A 16,960-nucleotide genomic window follows, 5' to 3' on the forward strand; every position below is an offset into this window, starting at 1 on the left:
ATTGGACGTCGGGCAGTGGTTTATTTCCACCCCTGGATATGTACGTATGTTTGTTGGGCTCAGCAGGTGCAACACTGAACCACTTCTATGGCAAGAAGGAAGGTGAGACTGACAGTGGGTCAGCTGCCGGGGACTCCATGGACGACGTCGAGGGGGATGACCTCATTTCCGTTCTCAAGAGGAGGCGACTAATGACAGCCAAGCAGTCCGCTGAGAGGGAGAAGAAGGAGAAAGAGAGAAAAGAGCAGTAAGTGGACAAGATGTGAAGCTTAGACACAGGGCCCTGGTCTACAAAGTATTTGTATCATTATAGCCAATCGTAACTTTTTACCACATCATTTGCTTACGAATGACATAATTCCACAAGCAATTTGTTGAATTCGGGAACTGAGGGGAGGCTGGTGATAGCTTGTCTCTCTGAAGACCCCTGTTTGATTTCCTGCATATGAAAAGCGTGAAAAGTAAATACTGGAATCTAATATTGTTCTAATTTTGTCTTGTATTTTCCAGGAAGGAAAAAGAATACCAAGAATATCGTAAACAGCTTGAGAGGGAAAAGTTGCAGAAATTGTACAAAGTATGTGTCTACTTTTTGCAATCTATTTTTTTTTGGATAATTTAAAAAAAATTAAAAAATATCAAAATATAATGACTTCGTCTGATTAGGATTCACTGATTAATTGTAATCAAGCTTAACTTAGAGATAGTTGGACAGGCATATAGTGACCTTAATTGCATCTTAGTGTCTCCTTACAATATGAATTGTTGCCGATGGTGGCCATCACTCTTTCCTGGCAAGATTTACTTATTGACAGGCCAGCATATGATACAGCAATAGCATTTCAGGCTTGAAAATTCCTTGTGCTTTAGTCTCAAAGACATGGTCAGATGGCAGTCACCAAGTTCAAGATTAATCTTACAGCATGGTTTGGTTGGGATACTGATATTCTAGTAGCCAAGTGGCAAACTTGAGTCTTTATGTCAACCTTTTCTAACAGATACAATTTTGTTTTAGTGATATTGATGACTTGTGTTCCAGGATAGTGTAACTCTGGCACGCAGCGTGTTACGACAGAGCCCGATTGGAACCGACAGGAACCATTGTCGGTACTGGATTTTCAACAGTACTACACCTGGGCTGTTTATTGAGAAAGGTGACCTTTTACCCATTACTTGCACGTTTGTGTACAATGTTGATATAATGTTGTGTTTTGTTAGTCTTTCACTTCAGGCACGCACACACACAAATATTAATTCAGAAAACAATTGTCTTCAGGATGTTTAGGTTTCGGGTGGGAGGTGCAGGATGTCGTGCTTAAAAAACAGGTTTTGCATTATTCTGGCAAGAAGCAAGTGTTTTAACACTGGTTTTCAGTATATGTCAAGATGTAATATTAAGATACTGTATATAACCGTAGAAAAGATGACCCCTAACTTGACCCTTAAATCAGTGTCAAAATGGTATGTATCATGCATAAGCCAACTCCCTGTGATGGGGTCCTGGTCGTGGCAAACTCAGACCACAGACAACTGGCAGTTACCGATAATTACAACTTCGGTTCGCATTATTCAAAGAATTCACAATCATATTGTGTTTACTCAACGCCTCAAAATGAAGTGTAGTTGACAGAAAATGTTGACACCAAGCTTCATCTAGGGAAAGTGCAAGGCCCAGTTGATTTTGGTGACCTTCACATAATTTTCAAGGTCGCTGTGACACTTTGAAGATTTCAGCATATTAACCTGAATTCACTGGATTTTTTTCATAGACTTTCAAGACTTCCCTTAAATATTTTTCAATAAGCAATTTCTTTAGTACCATTTTTGCATATTTCATACACTAAGACATTCATGTCAGGGTCAAAGTCAGTCTTGAAAATGTTTGTGTGTTTGAACAACTAAAGAGCAAGATATCAAGAGAGGTTGACTGGTCATGTTTTTGTTGACATTTAACTTCATCTTAAACTTTCATTACTTTTTAAGTTTGATTTGATAAATTGCAGCGGGGGATTATGTCACCTTAGTGACAATGCTTGTTCTCTTTCTTTTAGGTTGGGTGAATGCAGATATAGACTACAACTGTCAAGGATTGGGTGATAGGGCGTCAAGTGCTCCGAGCACGCCCAAGAAGGCGGATAGTGTCACATCGGGATCACAGCCAAACACACCGTTGAAGTTAAAGAAGAGGAAATCAGACACTGAGACAAGGTACACATGTAGCCTTCGTCAGTTGTTCAAATTATTGTGCAATGCCCAAAAAGTCCTTCAGTGTTTTTCATTACATCTCTGTGTTCATAGTTTATGCTCTTTATATATTGCTTGGAGGGTTTATAATCAGAAAAGGGGTTGTGGCATAGCCTAGTGGTTAAAGTGTTCACTCGTCACGCCAAAGACTCAGGTTTGATTCCCCACATGGGCACAATGTGTGAAGCCCATTTCTGGTGTTCGTAACATCACTCACATACTTATTCATAACATCACTCACATACGTTGTTCGTAACATCACTCACATCGTTATTCATAACATCACTCACATACGTTGTTCGTAACATCACTCACATACGTTGTTCGTAACATCACTCACATACGTTGTTAAGCAACATCACTCTCATCACGTTGTTCTTAGCATCACTCACATAGCATCACTCACATCGTGCTTAACATCACATCACTCACATCGTTATTCATACGTTGTTCATAACATCACTCTCATACGTTGTTCTTAGCATCACTCACATACTTTGTTCGTAACATCATCACGTTGTTCAGTAACATCACTCACATACGTGCTGTTTGTAACATCACTCTCATACGTTGTTCTTAGCATCACTCACACATCGTTGTTCGCAGCATCACTCACATCGTTGTTTCGCAACATCACTCACATCGTTTTTTAGTAACATCACTCTCATATGTTGTTCTTAGCATCACTCACATATCACTCTCATCGTCACTTATACGCTTGTTTGTAACATTACTCACATCGTTGTTCATACGTTAAGTAACATCGCTCACATCGTTGTTCGTAACATCACTCACATACGTTGTTCGTAACATCACTCACATATGCTGTTCGTAACATCACTCGCATACGTTGTTCGTAACATCACTCACATATGCTGTTCGTAACATCACTCACATACGTTGTTCGTAACATCACTCACATACGCTGTTCGTAACATCACTCGTAACAACACTGTCAATATTTGTTTCAGTTTTCCACGACCTGGTCAGAACCTGTGGTTCACCTGCGACACAGTGGAAGAGCTTGAAGCCCTGCTGAAGGCACTCGTGCCGATGGGCATCCGAGAGAGCCAGCTTAAGTCTGAGATAGAGAAGAAGTATGACGAGCTGTCTAAAGCCATTAATGGCGCAAAGAGGTGGGGAACATTTTCAGAGAAGTAAACAAATGTATTTGCGAAGTGAATCCCAGCGAAGATAAACTTCAATTTGATTTTAAATATCTTTTTTACCTTGTGTACAAAGTGGGCAATCAAAGTTTGTTCTGTGTTCTGTTGGAAACTTGCTTCAAAAAGTGCAAGACAGAAAAATTGTAAAAAATATTACGATCATATTTAACAAATAATGCTCTCTTTCTTCTGTGTCTGTGGTGGCTCCACAAAGGAGGAAGTAGAATTGTGTCTATATCTAAATGTAAAAGCTTTCAAGTATTTCCTCTTGTATCAGGCCAGACAGGGATGTTCTTGACACTGAAATCACTGAAGAGGACCTTGTCACCGCGTTTAGAAAGGTCAGTGGTGAAAACTTGTCTGGATTATTATTTCTTGTCGCAAATTCAGTGGGCATGGTTTGCTGAGGTGCCACAGTTTGCTTTGCAGAGTTACATCCCTTAGACATGGGTGACAGAGCTTGCTCTGCAGAGCTACATCCCTTAGACATGGGTGACACAGTTTGCACTGCAGAGTTACATCTCTTAGACATGGGTGACACAGTTTGCTCTGCAGAGTTACATCCCTTAGACATGGGTGACCCAGCTTGCTCTGCAGAGTTACATCCCTTGGACATGGGTGACACAGTTTGCTCTGCAGAGTTACATCCCTTAGACATGGGTGACAGAGCTTGCTCTGCAGAGCTACATCCCTTAGACATGGGTGACCCAGCTTGCTCTGCAGAGTTACATCCCTTAGACATGGGTGACACAGCTTGCTCTGCAGAGTTACATCCCTTAGACATGGGTGACACAGCTTGCTCTGCAGAGTTACATCCCTTAGACATGGGTGACACAGTTTGCTTTGCAGAGTTACATCTCTTAGACATGGGTGACACAGTTTGCTTTGCAGAGTTACATCTCTTAGACATGGGTGACACAGTTTGCTTTGCAGAGTTACATCTCTTAGACATGGGTGATCCCTTAGACAGTTTGCTTTGCAGAGTTACATCCCTTAGACATGGGTGACACAGTTTGCTTTGCAGAGTTACATCCCTTAGACATGGGTGAGACAGTTTGCTTTGCAGAGTTACATCCCTTAGACATGGTTGTCACAGTTTGTTCTGCAGAGTTACATCCCTTAGACATGGTTGTCACAATTTGTTCTGCAGTGGACATGGGTGACACAGTTTGCTCTGCAGAGTTACATCCCTTAGACATGGGTGACACTTTGCAGAGACATGGTTGTCTCAATTTGCTCTGCAGACAGTTACATCTGCCATCCCTTAGACATGGGTGACAATTTGTTCTGCAGTGGACATGGGTGACACAGTTTGCTCTGCAGAGTTACATCCCTTAGACATGGGTGACACAGTTTGCTCTGCAGAGTTACATCCCTTAGACATGGTTGTCACAATTTGTTCTGCAGTGGACATGGGTGACACTGTTTGCTCTGCAGAGTTACATCCCTTAGACATGGGTGACACAATTTGCTCTGCAGAGTTACATCCCCTAGACATGGTTGTCACAATTTGTTCTGCAGTGGACATGGGTGACACTGTTTGCTCTGCAGAGTTACATCCCTTAGACATGGGTGACACAATTTGCTCTGCAGAGTTACATCCCCTAGACAAAGGTCTTCCAGCTCTCTTTGGTGCCGCAGTTTGCTTTACAGAGTTACATCCCTTAGACACATATATCCAAGTTTTCTGAAGTGTCACTGTTTGCATTATAGAATTATATCCCTTCGGGATGGTGGCCCTGTTATTTTATAGTACTTCAGCCGCATGAGTAAAAATCACATAGCTTCACCTAAATTGAATAAGCCTCAGATGTTAACTGTAAGTAATCACTCATTCTGTGGATACACAAAACATGAGCTGCTTGACCAATCACAACTGTTATCTTTTCAAGTTTTGGAAGACCTTAAATTATGTGTTTTCATACTGAATGTCATGTCTGTTTATGCAGGAATTGAATGACGCGGAGTTGCGGTTGAGAAATGGTGGGCTAGGCGGCATACCGCTGTTTGATGAGTGGGAGGCCAGAGTCAGCTCAGCAACAGATATCAAGGATCTGGTAAGTCTGGCATGCTCCGTCTGTCACTGTAGCCACTTGTCTTGGTTTTGTGGAGCGTTGGGGTAGCCCAGTGGTTAAAACGTTCAATCGTCATGCCGAAAACCCGGGTTCGATTTCCCACATGGGTACAATATGTGAAGCTCATTTCTGGTGTCACCTGCCGTGATGTTGCTGGAATATTGCTAAAAGCGTCGTAAAACCACACTCAATCACTCTTTTTTTCCATTTCTTTTTTTTTTTTTTTTGGGGGGGGGGATTTTTTATTTTTTTATTTTTTGTTTCTATTTTTAATTTCTATCTTGACACATGTTTAAATGCCATCTGTTGTTGATTTCTGTCTTGTAACATCAAGCTAATGACAGCACATGACTTTGTTAACAATAGGTTAGAGTCCGTATAGATCTCAAGGATCTGATGAGTCAGACATGCCCCATCTGTGTGTTTTGAGGTTGTTGTTTTGGGGGCTTTTGTTGTTTTCAGAATTTCTGTCTTTCCGAATCGAGAGGCCGTTAACTTCTTTTCAGAAGAATATTTTAATCATGGAATTCCTAAATAAAATATCACTATGACAAATTTGGTTTTCTATTTCATTAGAAATGCTGGATAAACACAAGTGTTTTCTTGTTGCCTTGTTGCTTGTCAGACTAATTTTCCTGATAAAAGTGCTTTGTGTCAATAAAGCTGATATTCAGGTTTTAATTTCAGGGGGCATGTTTGAAAGAAGTTCAGAAAAATGTAGCTGAGAAGTTTTTGAAAGGTTTCATGAAACCTAGAAACGTCCCGACAACGCAAGTCAAAGAAATAAAGGAAGAAGAAGACAAAGGTAGATCAGTCATTTGAAATGACAGGCATGTTGGATACTGGTTCAAAATGTATGTCCTCAATTTCATGTGGTGGTGATTGTTCTCGAGGAACAAACTATGTCATAACACCTTCATGAGCTTCGCCCTTTTGCAACACAATCTTGGCCTCCAACAACAGCAGTCCAATATGTTATTGTTTATTGTATAGTTACATGAAATTTGTTTTGTTAACTCATTATAATGTTTACAGGGCAGTGGGGTGGCCTCATGGTTAAAGCATTTACTTGTCACGAAGACTCGATTCCTCTACAATGTGTGAAGCCCATTTTTAGTGTCTCCCACTGTGATATTGCTGGGGTGGTGAGGTAGCCATGTGGTTAGAGTGTTTGCTCGTCACGCTGAAAGACCAGGTTCACTTCCCACATGGTTACAATGTGTGAAGCCCATTTTTGTGATCCCCGCTGTGATATTGCAGGAGTATTGCTAAAAGCGGCGTAAAAACATACTCACTCGCTATAATGTTACCACAAAACAGACCTAGGTATCACAGTAAGGTGCAGTGTGAGTCTCGAGGCTGTGCACCGCTGTGTTTGAGAATGATATTGAATGTGTGTTGTGTGTATTACAGATGAAGATGAGGATGTGGAGGAGGACGTGACTGCCTCCAAGGCTGTAGCTGACTGGTTTGAAGCCCTGGAGACCTGCCCCACGTTCTCCAGGCTGCACGTGTTGTTAGGCATGCTGGACTCATGCATCAAGTGGGAGAAGTCAGCCGAAAATGCTGTAAGTCTGGACACACTCCAGGGATTCAGTTTCAAATTGAAACTAAATCAGACGAGTTCAGTCAGCTTGATATTCTAATATAAAATATGGTCTTACTGTACTCAGCGCTGATATTAATGGAACATTAAGCTGTACTCCCCAACTCTGACTACAGAAAAGTATTAATAAAGGTTTCTGTACTGTCAATTCATGGTCTTCATGATATTGAAGATGTCCTCACTAAAACAAAATTGTTGAAATGTCTCAAGCAGTGTTCAGAATTAATGATGTAGCCTTGCTATAATCTTCATGTGAAGAATTATTGAGTTTCAATACAACAAGCTACAACACTTACTCTACTTACTCTGAACTAATTAGGCTTTTTAGATTTATTACCTGTGAAGATCCAGGTTAGAATTGGTCTTCAGTAACCCATGCTTGTCGTAAGAGGCGACTAACGGGATCGGTAGTCAGACTCGCTAAATTTGTTGAGACATGTCGTGGTATCCCAATTGGAGGGGCAGTGGGGTAGCCTAGTGGTTAAAGCGTTGGCTCGTCACGCCGAAGACCCGGGTTCAAATCCCCACATGGGTACATTGTGTGAAGCCCATTTCTGGTGTCCCCCGCCGTGATGTTGCTGGAATATTGCTAAAAGCGGCGTAAAACCAAACTCAGTCAGTCAGTCAGTCAGTATCCCAATTGCGTAGATTGAGGTTCATGCTGTTGATCACATGGTTCAGACTCGATTATTTACAGATCGCTGCCATATAGCTGAAATATTGCTGAGTGCGGCGTTAAACAACCGACCGACCAACTGAAGCAAGTGTAACACTATGTTCACCCAGCAGTGATTAAGGACATTGTTCTATAAGATGGTATTGTGACTGTTGACCTTCTACCATCTGACAGGCAGCTTGGTTTGTGTACTCCCCAGGGAGCTGAGAATGAAAATCTATTAACACTGTTCCATTGACCTTGTTAATCATTCTTCTTCACACCAAATATTTTTGGTTCTTGTGAGTTAGATCAGTATGAGTTCCTTTTGTCTGATTTCCTCCAGAAATGCAAGATATGTCGTAAGAAGGGTAACGACGAGGCCGTACTGCTGTGTGATGAGTGCAACCAGGCCTTCCACATGTACTGCCTACGTCCAGCACTCCTCTACATCCCCAAGGGAGACTGGTTCTGCCCGGCTTGTATAGTGAGTATACAAACTCAACTTTAAACTCTCATTGCAGAGGACAGGCTCCTCAGCCAGCGGCTCCTTTCACGGAGGCAACCTTTACTAAGGTTAACCTTAACTCCCATTCTTTAACATTGCACTAAGGGATCGTTCATTATTTGTGCCTAGGGGGGGGGTGATGATGATTTTAAGGGTGGGTCACCCATTTTGTTCTTTCTTTTTGTTTGTTCTTTTTGTTTGTTTGTTTTTGGGTTGTTTTGGGGGGTTTTTTACACACATTCTGGGGGAAGGGTGTAAGCAATTTTGTACATAAAATTATGCTTAAAACATTGGAGGGGGTTGGGGTCATTGATTTTGTACATGACATGCATGGGGGTCACTTTGTACATAAATGTTTTTGGGGGGGGTCATTCACATTGTACATGCTTCTCCATAAAAATCATCATTTTCACTCACTCTCACACACAACACACACACACACACACACACACACACACACACACACACACACACACACACACACACACACACACACCGGCCATAAATTATGAACGGTCCCTAAGGTTACCTTTGTGACTTACGATTACCTTAGTGCTTTGTGAAAGAGGGCCCTGGTGCTCAGTCTAAGTTGAAGACTGACATTAATATGGTTTCCCTTTAAACATAAGTCATTTTGTTTAGAATTCAGTATCTCAATATCACTTTCAACCTATTCTTTTGCTACCTAAGTACAGGAGAATTAGTATGGATTTTGAAGTATTAATAACAAAATGTGTACAGCACAGTGACCTCATATTTGTGTTGTCTCCAGCCTCAGTCCAAGAGACGGCACAGTCGAGAGGTTAAGCGGTACAATGAAGATGCTGAATCAGACGATGTGAGTATATTTTTGAATGGGAAGTATTTTACTGGTTTGAAATTAGAAAATCTGAATAATCTTTACAAGCCCTGTATGTATCCATTTGTATGAATTGTAAGATTTGTATGTCTTCATTATGTTTGGAGGCTTTAGTTCGAAGTCTGCAAGAAGGATAATTTTATGTGTTTGATATGTTTATAGAATGTCACTACATTTAGATGTACAGGGTTTTTTTCTGAGGAAATATTTTGTTATGTGGGATTTGTAGCTTAATGTTTTTGGATGTCTTGTGAACAGTTGCAAATCTAAGGGTCAGTCCCTTGTGATCACGGGTTTTCATAAATAGATTAATTTGAAAAGTTTTTGTGAAAATGGGTTTTGTATGTGGATGAAATTGGGTACTGATAAATCGTGGTGTTGTCAATGTTGATAAAGTTTTTTGTTGATGTTGTTGATGAAACAAGGTGTTGTTGCCACTGCTGATGTAGCAAGGTGTTGTTGCTGATGATGTGGGAGGGTGTTGTTGCTGATGTTGGAGGAGGGTGTTGCTGATGTGGGAGGGTGTTGTTGCTGATGTTGGAGGAGGGTGTTGTTGCTGATGTTGGAGGAGGGTGTTGTTGCTGATGTGGGAGGGTGTTGTTGCTGATGTTGGAGGAGGGTGTTGTTGCTGATGTTGGATGAGGGTGTTGTTGCGATGTAGGAGGAGGGTGTTGTTGCTGATGTTGGAGGAGGGCGTTGCTGATGATGTTGGAGGAGGAGGATGTTGTTGCTGATGTTAATGGAGGAGTTTGTTGTTGCAGGACCAAAGTGACAACGGTGAGGAGCGAGAGGCCATCGAGCATGACCAGGAGTGCTATGAGTGTGGAGACGGAGAAGAGGGAGACCTTATTGAGTGTGGAGTTTGTCCTGCTGTCTATCATCTAGACTGCCACAATCCACCCCTCCGACACCCACCTAGGTACGTCACACAAATAAAAACAGGAGGCAGTTCAAATTCACAATTCAATTATCAATCAAAATTCAGTACCTATATGTGATGTAAAATCCTTTTCTTTTCTTCTTTTTGTCCCCTTACCATAATTCTTTGGTTGACTAAAAGCTTTTTAGAAATGACCCCTATTGAACAGTATTTTAATTCTATCATTGCATGTAAACTAAACTGGGAGGAAAAACAGCAATGTTCCTAGTGTTGTACATTTACCCCTTAGGCCAGTGCTGGCAATCACAGTGCTGGTAGGATAACAATCAGGGCAAATTGGGAATTCTGACCCACAACCCAGATTCTGTCTTGCCCCTTTGAGATCATTTTTTCATTTTGTATGGGACAGGGATTTACCTTGAGTCCTGTATTTGAGGGGTCCCTGGGACTCATACTCTAATTTTCAGGGGTCTTGTACTACAAAATGGGGGTCCCAGACACTTAAATATTATCATTAATACTGTTATTGTATTGTGTATCATGATCATCACATTGTTACAATAATTCAGTTGCAAATGATACAATAACCCTGCTAGTTGCAAACTCAGTGAGAATTTTCACCAAAAGTATATTTGGACTTTTTCTGCGTCCCCGTGGATGCGCTAATACATTTCTTTGCGTCCATTGTCTATTTTTATGTGTATATGACGCGGGAATTCGCATCCCGTAAATCCCTGTATGGGAACAAGAATGACCTGGTACTGTTTTAGTATTAAAACGTCAAGAATATGTACACTTTTTTATCCAGTGCCCGACCCGTGAAGATCCGGGGTAGAATAGGTCTTCAGCAACCCATGCTTGCCACAAAAGGCGACTATGCTTGTCGTAAGAGGTGACTAACGGGATCGGGTGGTCAGGCTCGCTGACTTGACACAGGTCATCGGTTCCCAGTTGCGGAGATCGATGCTCATGCTGTTGATCACTGGATTGTCTGGTCCAGACTCGATTATTTACAGACCACCGACATATAGCTGGAATATTGCTGAGTGCGGCGTAAAACTAAACTCACTCACTCACTCACTTTATCCAGTGCCCATGGTCATGAGTTGTTTGGGTGGTGTTTGTTTTGTTATTTGTCATTGGTTAAATTTCTGTGTCCACTTTCAGGGGGGTACTGGGAGTGTTCGAACTGTAAAGGTGGAACCAGAAGTCAACGGAACAGAGGAAAATCTTCACGAAGAAAACCTAGAGGTAAAAAAGGAAAATGAGATGAGCCGCACATAAAATTTTCTGTCGTATCCAAAATTGCTTTCTCCCTTTTTCTATCTTTGGCACCACATACGAAAAACATTTAAAGATGGTACTTGGTTCTCTGAATGGCAATCTGGATTCAGGGGGTAACAAATACACGTCAGTATACGTATGTGTTCTTTATATTCAGTGAAGCAATAGCAGAAGCCATATAGATTCTTTGACATGTTTCAACCTTGTTTACATTGTTACTTTGTCAAGACTGCTATCAGTGACCATATTACTGCCATCTACAGTATATAAGTGTTGTAACTATTATCCTGCCTGACAATCCATTCTGCTTTGATAAATAACACCCTTGTTCAAGTAAAAACACTCCTTTTTATAAAAAACTTCCAAATATTTGATTCAAGTGATTGGGAATAGTGAATTGAATTCATGAAAGGAAAGGATACTGTTTGATTCACTGAATATGTGACTCAATTGAAACAGCCCTTCCATTTTCACGTTACTACAGTGCATTCAATACAGCAAGTATTTTTAAATGTTTAGAATTGTACATATACCTTCATATGAAGAGCGAGAGTCTGCTCGGAGAGCAGAAGGTCGTGGGTTCGATCCCCGACCGCGTCATACAAAAAGACGTTAAAATATGGTACTTGTTGGTCCCTGCCTGGCGCTTGGCATTAATGGGTACAACAAGGACTGGTCGGCTCAGAGTCGGTATAATGTGTCTGAGTGGGGTATTCATGCTTCACTGCGGCATGGTATCTCAGTGAGCTAGCACTATAAAACCAGCTTAAGTCTGGGCTAGTACAAGCAGCTGCACATACACATACACACGCATGCACGTCGTCATATGAGCGAAATATTCTCAAGTACGACGTAAAACCCAATTTCACCTCACCTCACCTCACCTCATATGAAGCGCTTTTTTAACCTGTGTCATTCACATTCTTATCATTCACTGACAGATCGCAAAGTATCTCATCATCACAACCACTGACACACCTGTTGTTTATTGGGGCGGTGGGGTAGCCCAGTGGTTAAAGCATTCACCTATCACACCAAGGACCTGGGTTCGATTCCCCACATGGGGACAACGTGTGAAGCCTATTTCTGGTGTCCCCAACATGATATTTCTGAAATATTGCCAAAAGCAGCATAAAACCAAACTCGCTGTTTTTCGAAGTTGGCACTACCACATTTGTCATTCATTCAGAATCCTTCCATATTTTTCAATACCTCTCCAAATATTCCAATTACTTATATATGATTAGAGCTGGTTACATCATACATTTAACTTGTGTTTAATATATGTCCTATTGCAATTATCAGTGGCCCAATCTTAGCCATGCATGTGTATTGAGTTTGAGTTACCAAAGCTGTACTCTTGTTGTCTTCCTGTCTCCAGCCGCAAGAGTTAAGTACAATCAGTCATCTTCGGAGGATGAGTCAGATGCTGAAAATCAACGCCAGACCAAGTCTAGTCGAAGATCAGCTTCATCAAAGAAAGAAACCACATCGTCAAGTACACGTTCATCATCACGGAAACGGGAACCTGTCAGCGAAGCACTGGACCAAAAGCCCATCTATTCTCGTAGACCTCCATCCGAACTCTCTGTAAGTGGTTAAGCTTTGTCACTCTTTAATCCTGTGGGGCACAGTTGGCTGTGCAGTTGCATCCCTAGGGCTCATCAGAAATGTTACCTCAGGGGTCAAAACCAAGTTCTCCTCAATTATGTTCTAGGTTAGTCAACACTATACTCGAACTCGTGAGTGACCCCTGCATCACTTCAAGCTTTCCGAGACACCTCAACTACCTTATCAGAAGGTTTTTCAGCTGCCCATGTGTTTTGTTGATGTGTTGGTTATTTTAATAGATGTATTGTCAAAAGGACAGGGTGTAGTTTTGTGTAGTTCATTTCTGTTTGCAAGGATGGACTTATTAAGGGCAATGTTACGAAACAGCAACTGTGGTCAAACATGTAATCCTCTCTCTATGTTGTGTAAATATGGCTTTGTTGTCAGCTGGTATGTCCTTGTTTCAGATATGTGAGGAGATTTTAGACAAGGTGATGAAGCACAAGTCCTCGTGGCCATTCCTGGAAGCTGTGGACAAGAAAGAGGTATGTCATGACCTCACTATCTTCCATAGCGTTAAGTGGAGTTTTAATGTGGGCTGATGAACCATTTGACGACAAGAATATTTCCTATCTGTTATCTAGTGGATATTGCAGCTCTCAAAAGTGGATTGTAATAATAATAATAATGTGTCCATTTATATAGCGCCAAACTCCACACTAGGTATGCTCATAGCGCTAACAATCAAGGCACAGCACATTATTACCCGGGATAACCCAAGCAGCCTGTTAGGCGCTAGAAGGTTATAGTCATATGACTTTTTTCCACCGGGTACCCATTTTCCTGCTGGGTGAACAGAGACAGTTTTGAACAAACTCACTTGCCTAAGGTGAGACCACATGTGTCACATGTGCTTCGTTGTGGGGCAGGACTCAAGTCTTAGAAACTCTCAGGAGTCAAGCTGCCAAACACGGTCACCCATCCAAGGACTCTCCGAGATCGACGCTGCTTAACTTAACCGATTTGTGACCTGAGCTTTGAGCACAGGACCACGCGCCACCACCATTGTTCGTGGTTCAATCTCCTTACTGCATCATACTAAATGATGCCTTAACAAGGTGATGATTGTTGTGCCCCTGCCTCCTGGCAATGGGCATTAAGGTGGTAAGAAGTACCAGTCACTCTATCTGTGCAATGATCTTCAATGCCGTTCAAGCTGTATTTAATCCGCCTCTGTCACTGTATGCTGTATTGACTGATTGGCAGTAAATGAGTAAAAGAAAATGTATGTTTATATGCGATATTGGTGTAACAGCTGTCTTTTGAATCTTGTCCAAGTATGCAACTGCAATACTTACACATTAGCTGGACTGTAGTTAAGATAAATGAACACTAGCCATTGGAAACCATTTTGGAAAATACTGAGTCATAGGCATTGGAATTGCTCTCTTATAAGATTCCAACATAATTTTATGGGCAAAGTTTGGCATGCAAGCATTCAATGACCAGGGTCCCCATCCACAAAGCGTTGGTAACGTTAAGACCTGTCGTAACTCTATAGCTTATCAACGTTTTGTGGCTACGAACGTTTTGTGGATCAGGACCCAGGGTTTTAATCCCTGGCTTGCTCTGGCACTTGGTTTGTTAGCACTATGCATGAGTGAGTGAGTGACAACACCACCATTTAGCTGGGACATTGCTGAGTCTTTGAACAACAACCAATTCAATCCACCACCTCACTATGCATGTGACTTTCAAAAAAGTGGTAAACATCCATGGCCACGACTCCCTACATTTAGCTGACTCGTGACATAACTTTAAAGTGAAAGGTAACCCACTCACTGACAATGCCAGCTCATGACCCATGTCCACCCAACAGGTCCCAGACTACTATGTGATAGTGAAGCATCCCATGGACTTCCACACTATGAAGAACAAGCTGGCCCGCCTCAGCTACTCGTCCCCCCGAGGAAGTCATCAAAGAGACCGCCCTCGTCTTCAGGAATGCTGCTCAGTACAACAAGGTAAGCTGTTACACTGACTTCATGCTGTCACTCTTGAAGGTCTGGGTTAGAATTGATGTTAAGCAACCCATGCTGGTCATATGAGGTGGCTAACAGGATCGAACCGTCTCCGTGGTGTAGTGGTTGGAGCGGAAGGTCACGGGTTCGATCCCTGACCGCGTCATACAAAAAGACGTTAAAATATGGTACTTGTTGGTCCCTGCCTGGCACTCGGCATTAATGGGTACAACAAGGACTGGTCGGATCGAAGTCAGTATAATGTGTCTGAGTGGGGTATGCATGCTTCACTGCGGCATGGTATCTCAGTGGGCTAGCACTATAAAACCAGCTTAAGTCTGGGCTAGTACAAGCAGCCACACATACACACGCATGCACGTCGTCATATGAGCAAAATATTCTCAAGTACGACGTTAAACCCCATTTCACCTCACTTCACAGGGACCACTAATAACACTTCGATATAACCGTAGTCTATCTTAAGCAAAATATACAAGTGGCAGGGACCCACAGTTCATGCTATCTGTCAGTTCGTTATAATCACGACGATAAACCCAATTTCACCTCACCTAACAGGATCGGGTGGTCAGGCTCGCTGACTTGGTTGATGCAGGTCATCGTAACTCAATTGCGTTGATCGATGCTCATGCTGTTGATCACTGGATTCTCTGGTACAGACTCCAAGATTTACAGACTGCCACCATACAGCTGGAATATTGCTGAGTGAGGCGTTGAACAAAAAATAAACAAACAAATTTCTATAATATCCACCGATTGCGCTCAAGTCCCCACTTTGGGGACAAATGGCTGACATCTGACACCTACCGAAGGGCTATTGAGGTACACCCTCTGAGGGTCAGTGATGTGTGGGCAAAAGATTTGATGCAGGTCATCATATCCCAATAGCATTGATCATTGCTCGTGATGATGATCACTGGATGATCTGCTCCAGACTCAGTTATCTACAGACAGCTGCCATACAGCTGGAATATTGTTGAGTGTGGCGTTATACAAGCAACAAACAAAATGAACGTCTATGTTGGCCTTCGGTGAACTACTTCACCTGATAGCACCCAGCGTCAAAAGTGTATTGGAATCTTTTGAAATTCTTGGATATTTGTTTTGTTAAAAGATTTTAAATAAGGTCAAACAAAAGATGACTTCCACCTTGTTCTAAAAGTATGTGATGTTCTGGGTTTAATTCCCCTCATCGGAACATGTATATTTTCCATTTCTGCTATTACCAAACATGATACTGTGGGATATTGTTAAATAAGACTATACTTAAACTCTGGTTCTATGTGTGAGAATATATCACTCACTCACTCACTCTGTGTTGCAGGAGGACAGCGAGGTCTACCAGTGTATGCTAGAAGTGGAGAAGGTGTTCGTGGAAATACTCAGCAAGAAGTTGCCTTTCTATCACTACAGTCGTGACCCTGTTGCCAATGGTTACGATGACCATGGCTACAGCAATCGGAAACGATCTCGACGATGAAGAGTCTTAGTCACATATGTACATCTTTCCCATCCTGGATTCAGTCGTCATGGTACCTGGCTTCTTGTGAAGTAGTTATCTGTACATTGGGTGTAAATTAGCATATTGTCATTTTAAAGTTGTTCAGTAATTAAGTTAATTCATTGTTGTTGTTTTTCTCATCTCAAAATGCTGAAGAAAGCACAAGTTATGTGAATATTTAGTTCTGTTAAAGAGTATGTACATATCCTTTGGTGCAGAAATTTATGTGTGTAGTAATAGCGTACATGTTCAGTGTATTCATGTGGTAAACATATTTGAATTCACACTTCACTTTTTTCACAAAATGAAATCAGGTGGTGAAGATATCCTTTATATTTAAACTTTGTTGAAAAGGAACATCGAGTAATTTTGTTTTTCAGAAGGAAAAGCAGCATGTATCAATTCACATCAAAATACACAAATTCAGTTGAAAATAAAATTTCATTGTAAATACTCTATTTTAGTCGTGAGATAGTGTTTTCATGTTGTCTTTGTAAACTGTACAGTCTTGGGTACGAATCCGTCAACTTATATATTATTTTATGTGAAGTGTATAAATGTAGTTGTGATCACGAATTCAACCCCATCACTT

At 41.6% G+C, this 16,960-nt stretch overlaps 1 protein-coding gene across 1 annotated transcript in view; it reads left to right on the forward strand.

Annotated features, from left to right (window-relative positions):
- Positions 1–16,826, forward strand: part of LOC124268742 (tyrosine-protein kinase BAZ1B-like) — a 36,869-nt gene extending 20,043 nt beyond the window's left edge. The window contains 18 exon segments of the mRNA XM_046703772.1: positions 64–247; positions 511–577; positions 1,040–1,154; positions 2,052–2,208; positions 3,216–3,380; positions 3,688–3,751; positions 5,360–5,467; positions 6,173–6,290; positions 6,899–7,053; positions 8,093–8,233; positions 9,027–9,092; positions 9,875–10,032; positions 11,162–11,244; positions 12,659–12,867; positions 13,296–13,373; positions 14,708–14,791; positions 14,793–14,852; positions 16,192–16,826. Of these exon segments, the coding sequence (XP_046559728.1) occupies positions 64–247; positions 511–577; positions 1,040–1,154; positions 2,052–2,208; positions 3,216–3,380; positions 3,688–3,751; positions 5,360–5,467; positions 6,173–6,290; positions 6,899–7,053; positions 8,093–8,233; positions 9,027–9,092; positions 9,875–10,032; positions 11,162–11,244; positions 12,659–12,867; positions 13,296–13,373; positions 14,708–14,791; positions 14,793–14,852; positions 16,192–16,347 (2,168 nt within the window). The 3' untranslated portion in view covers positions 16,348–16,826.
- Positions 16,827–16,960: the final 134 nt, after the last annotated feature.

This window comes from Haliotis rubra, unplaced genomic scaffold, assembly GCF_003918875.1.
Source record: "Haliotis rubra isolate DU_JTF1 unplaced genomic scaffold, ASM391887v1 Scf14, whole genome shotgun sequence".
NCBI classification, from domain to species: Eukaryota; Metazoa; Mollusca; class Gastropoda; order Lepetellida; family Haliotidae; genus Haliotis; species Haliotis rubra.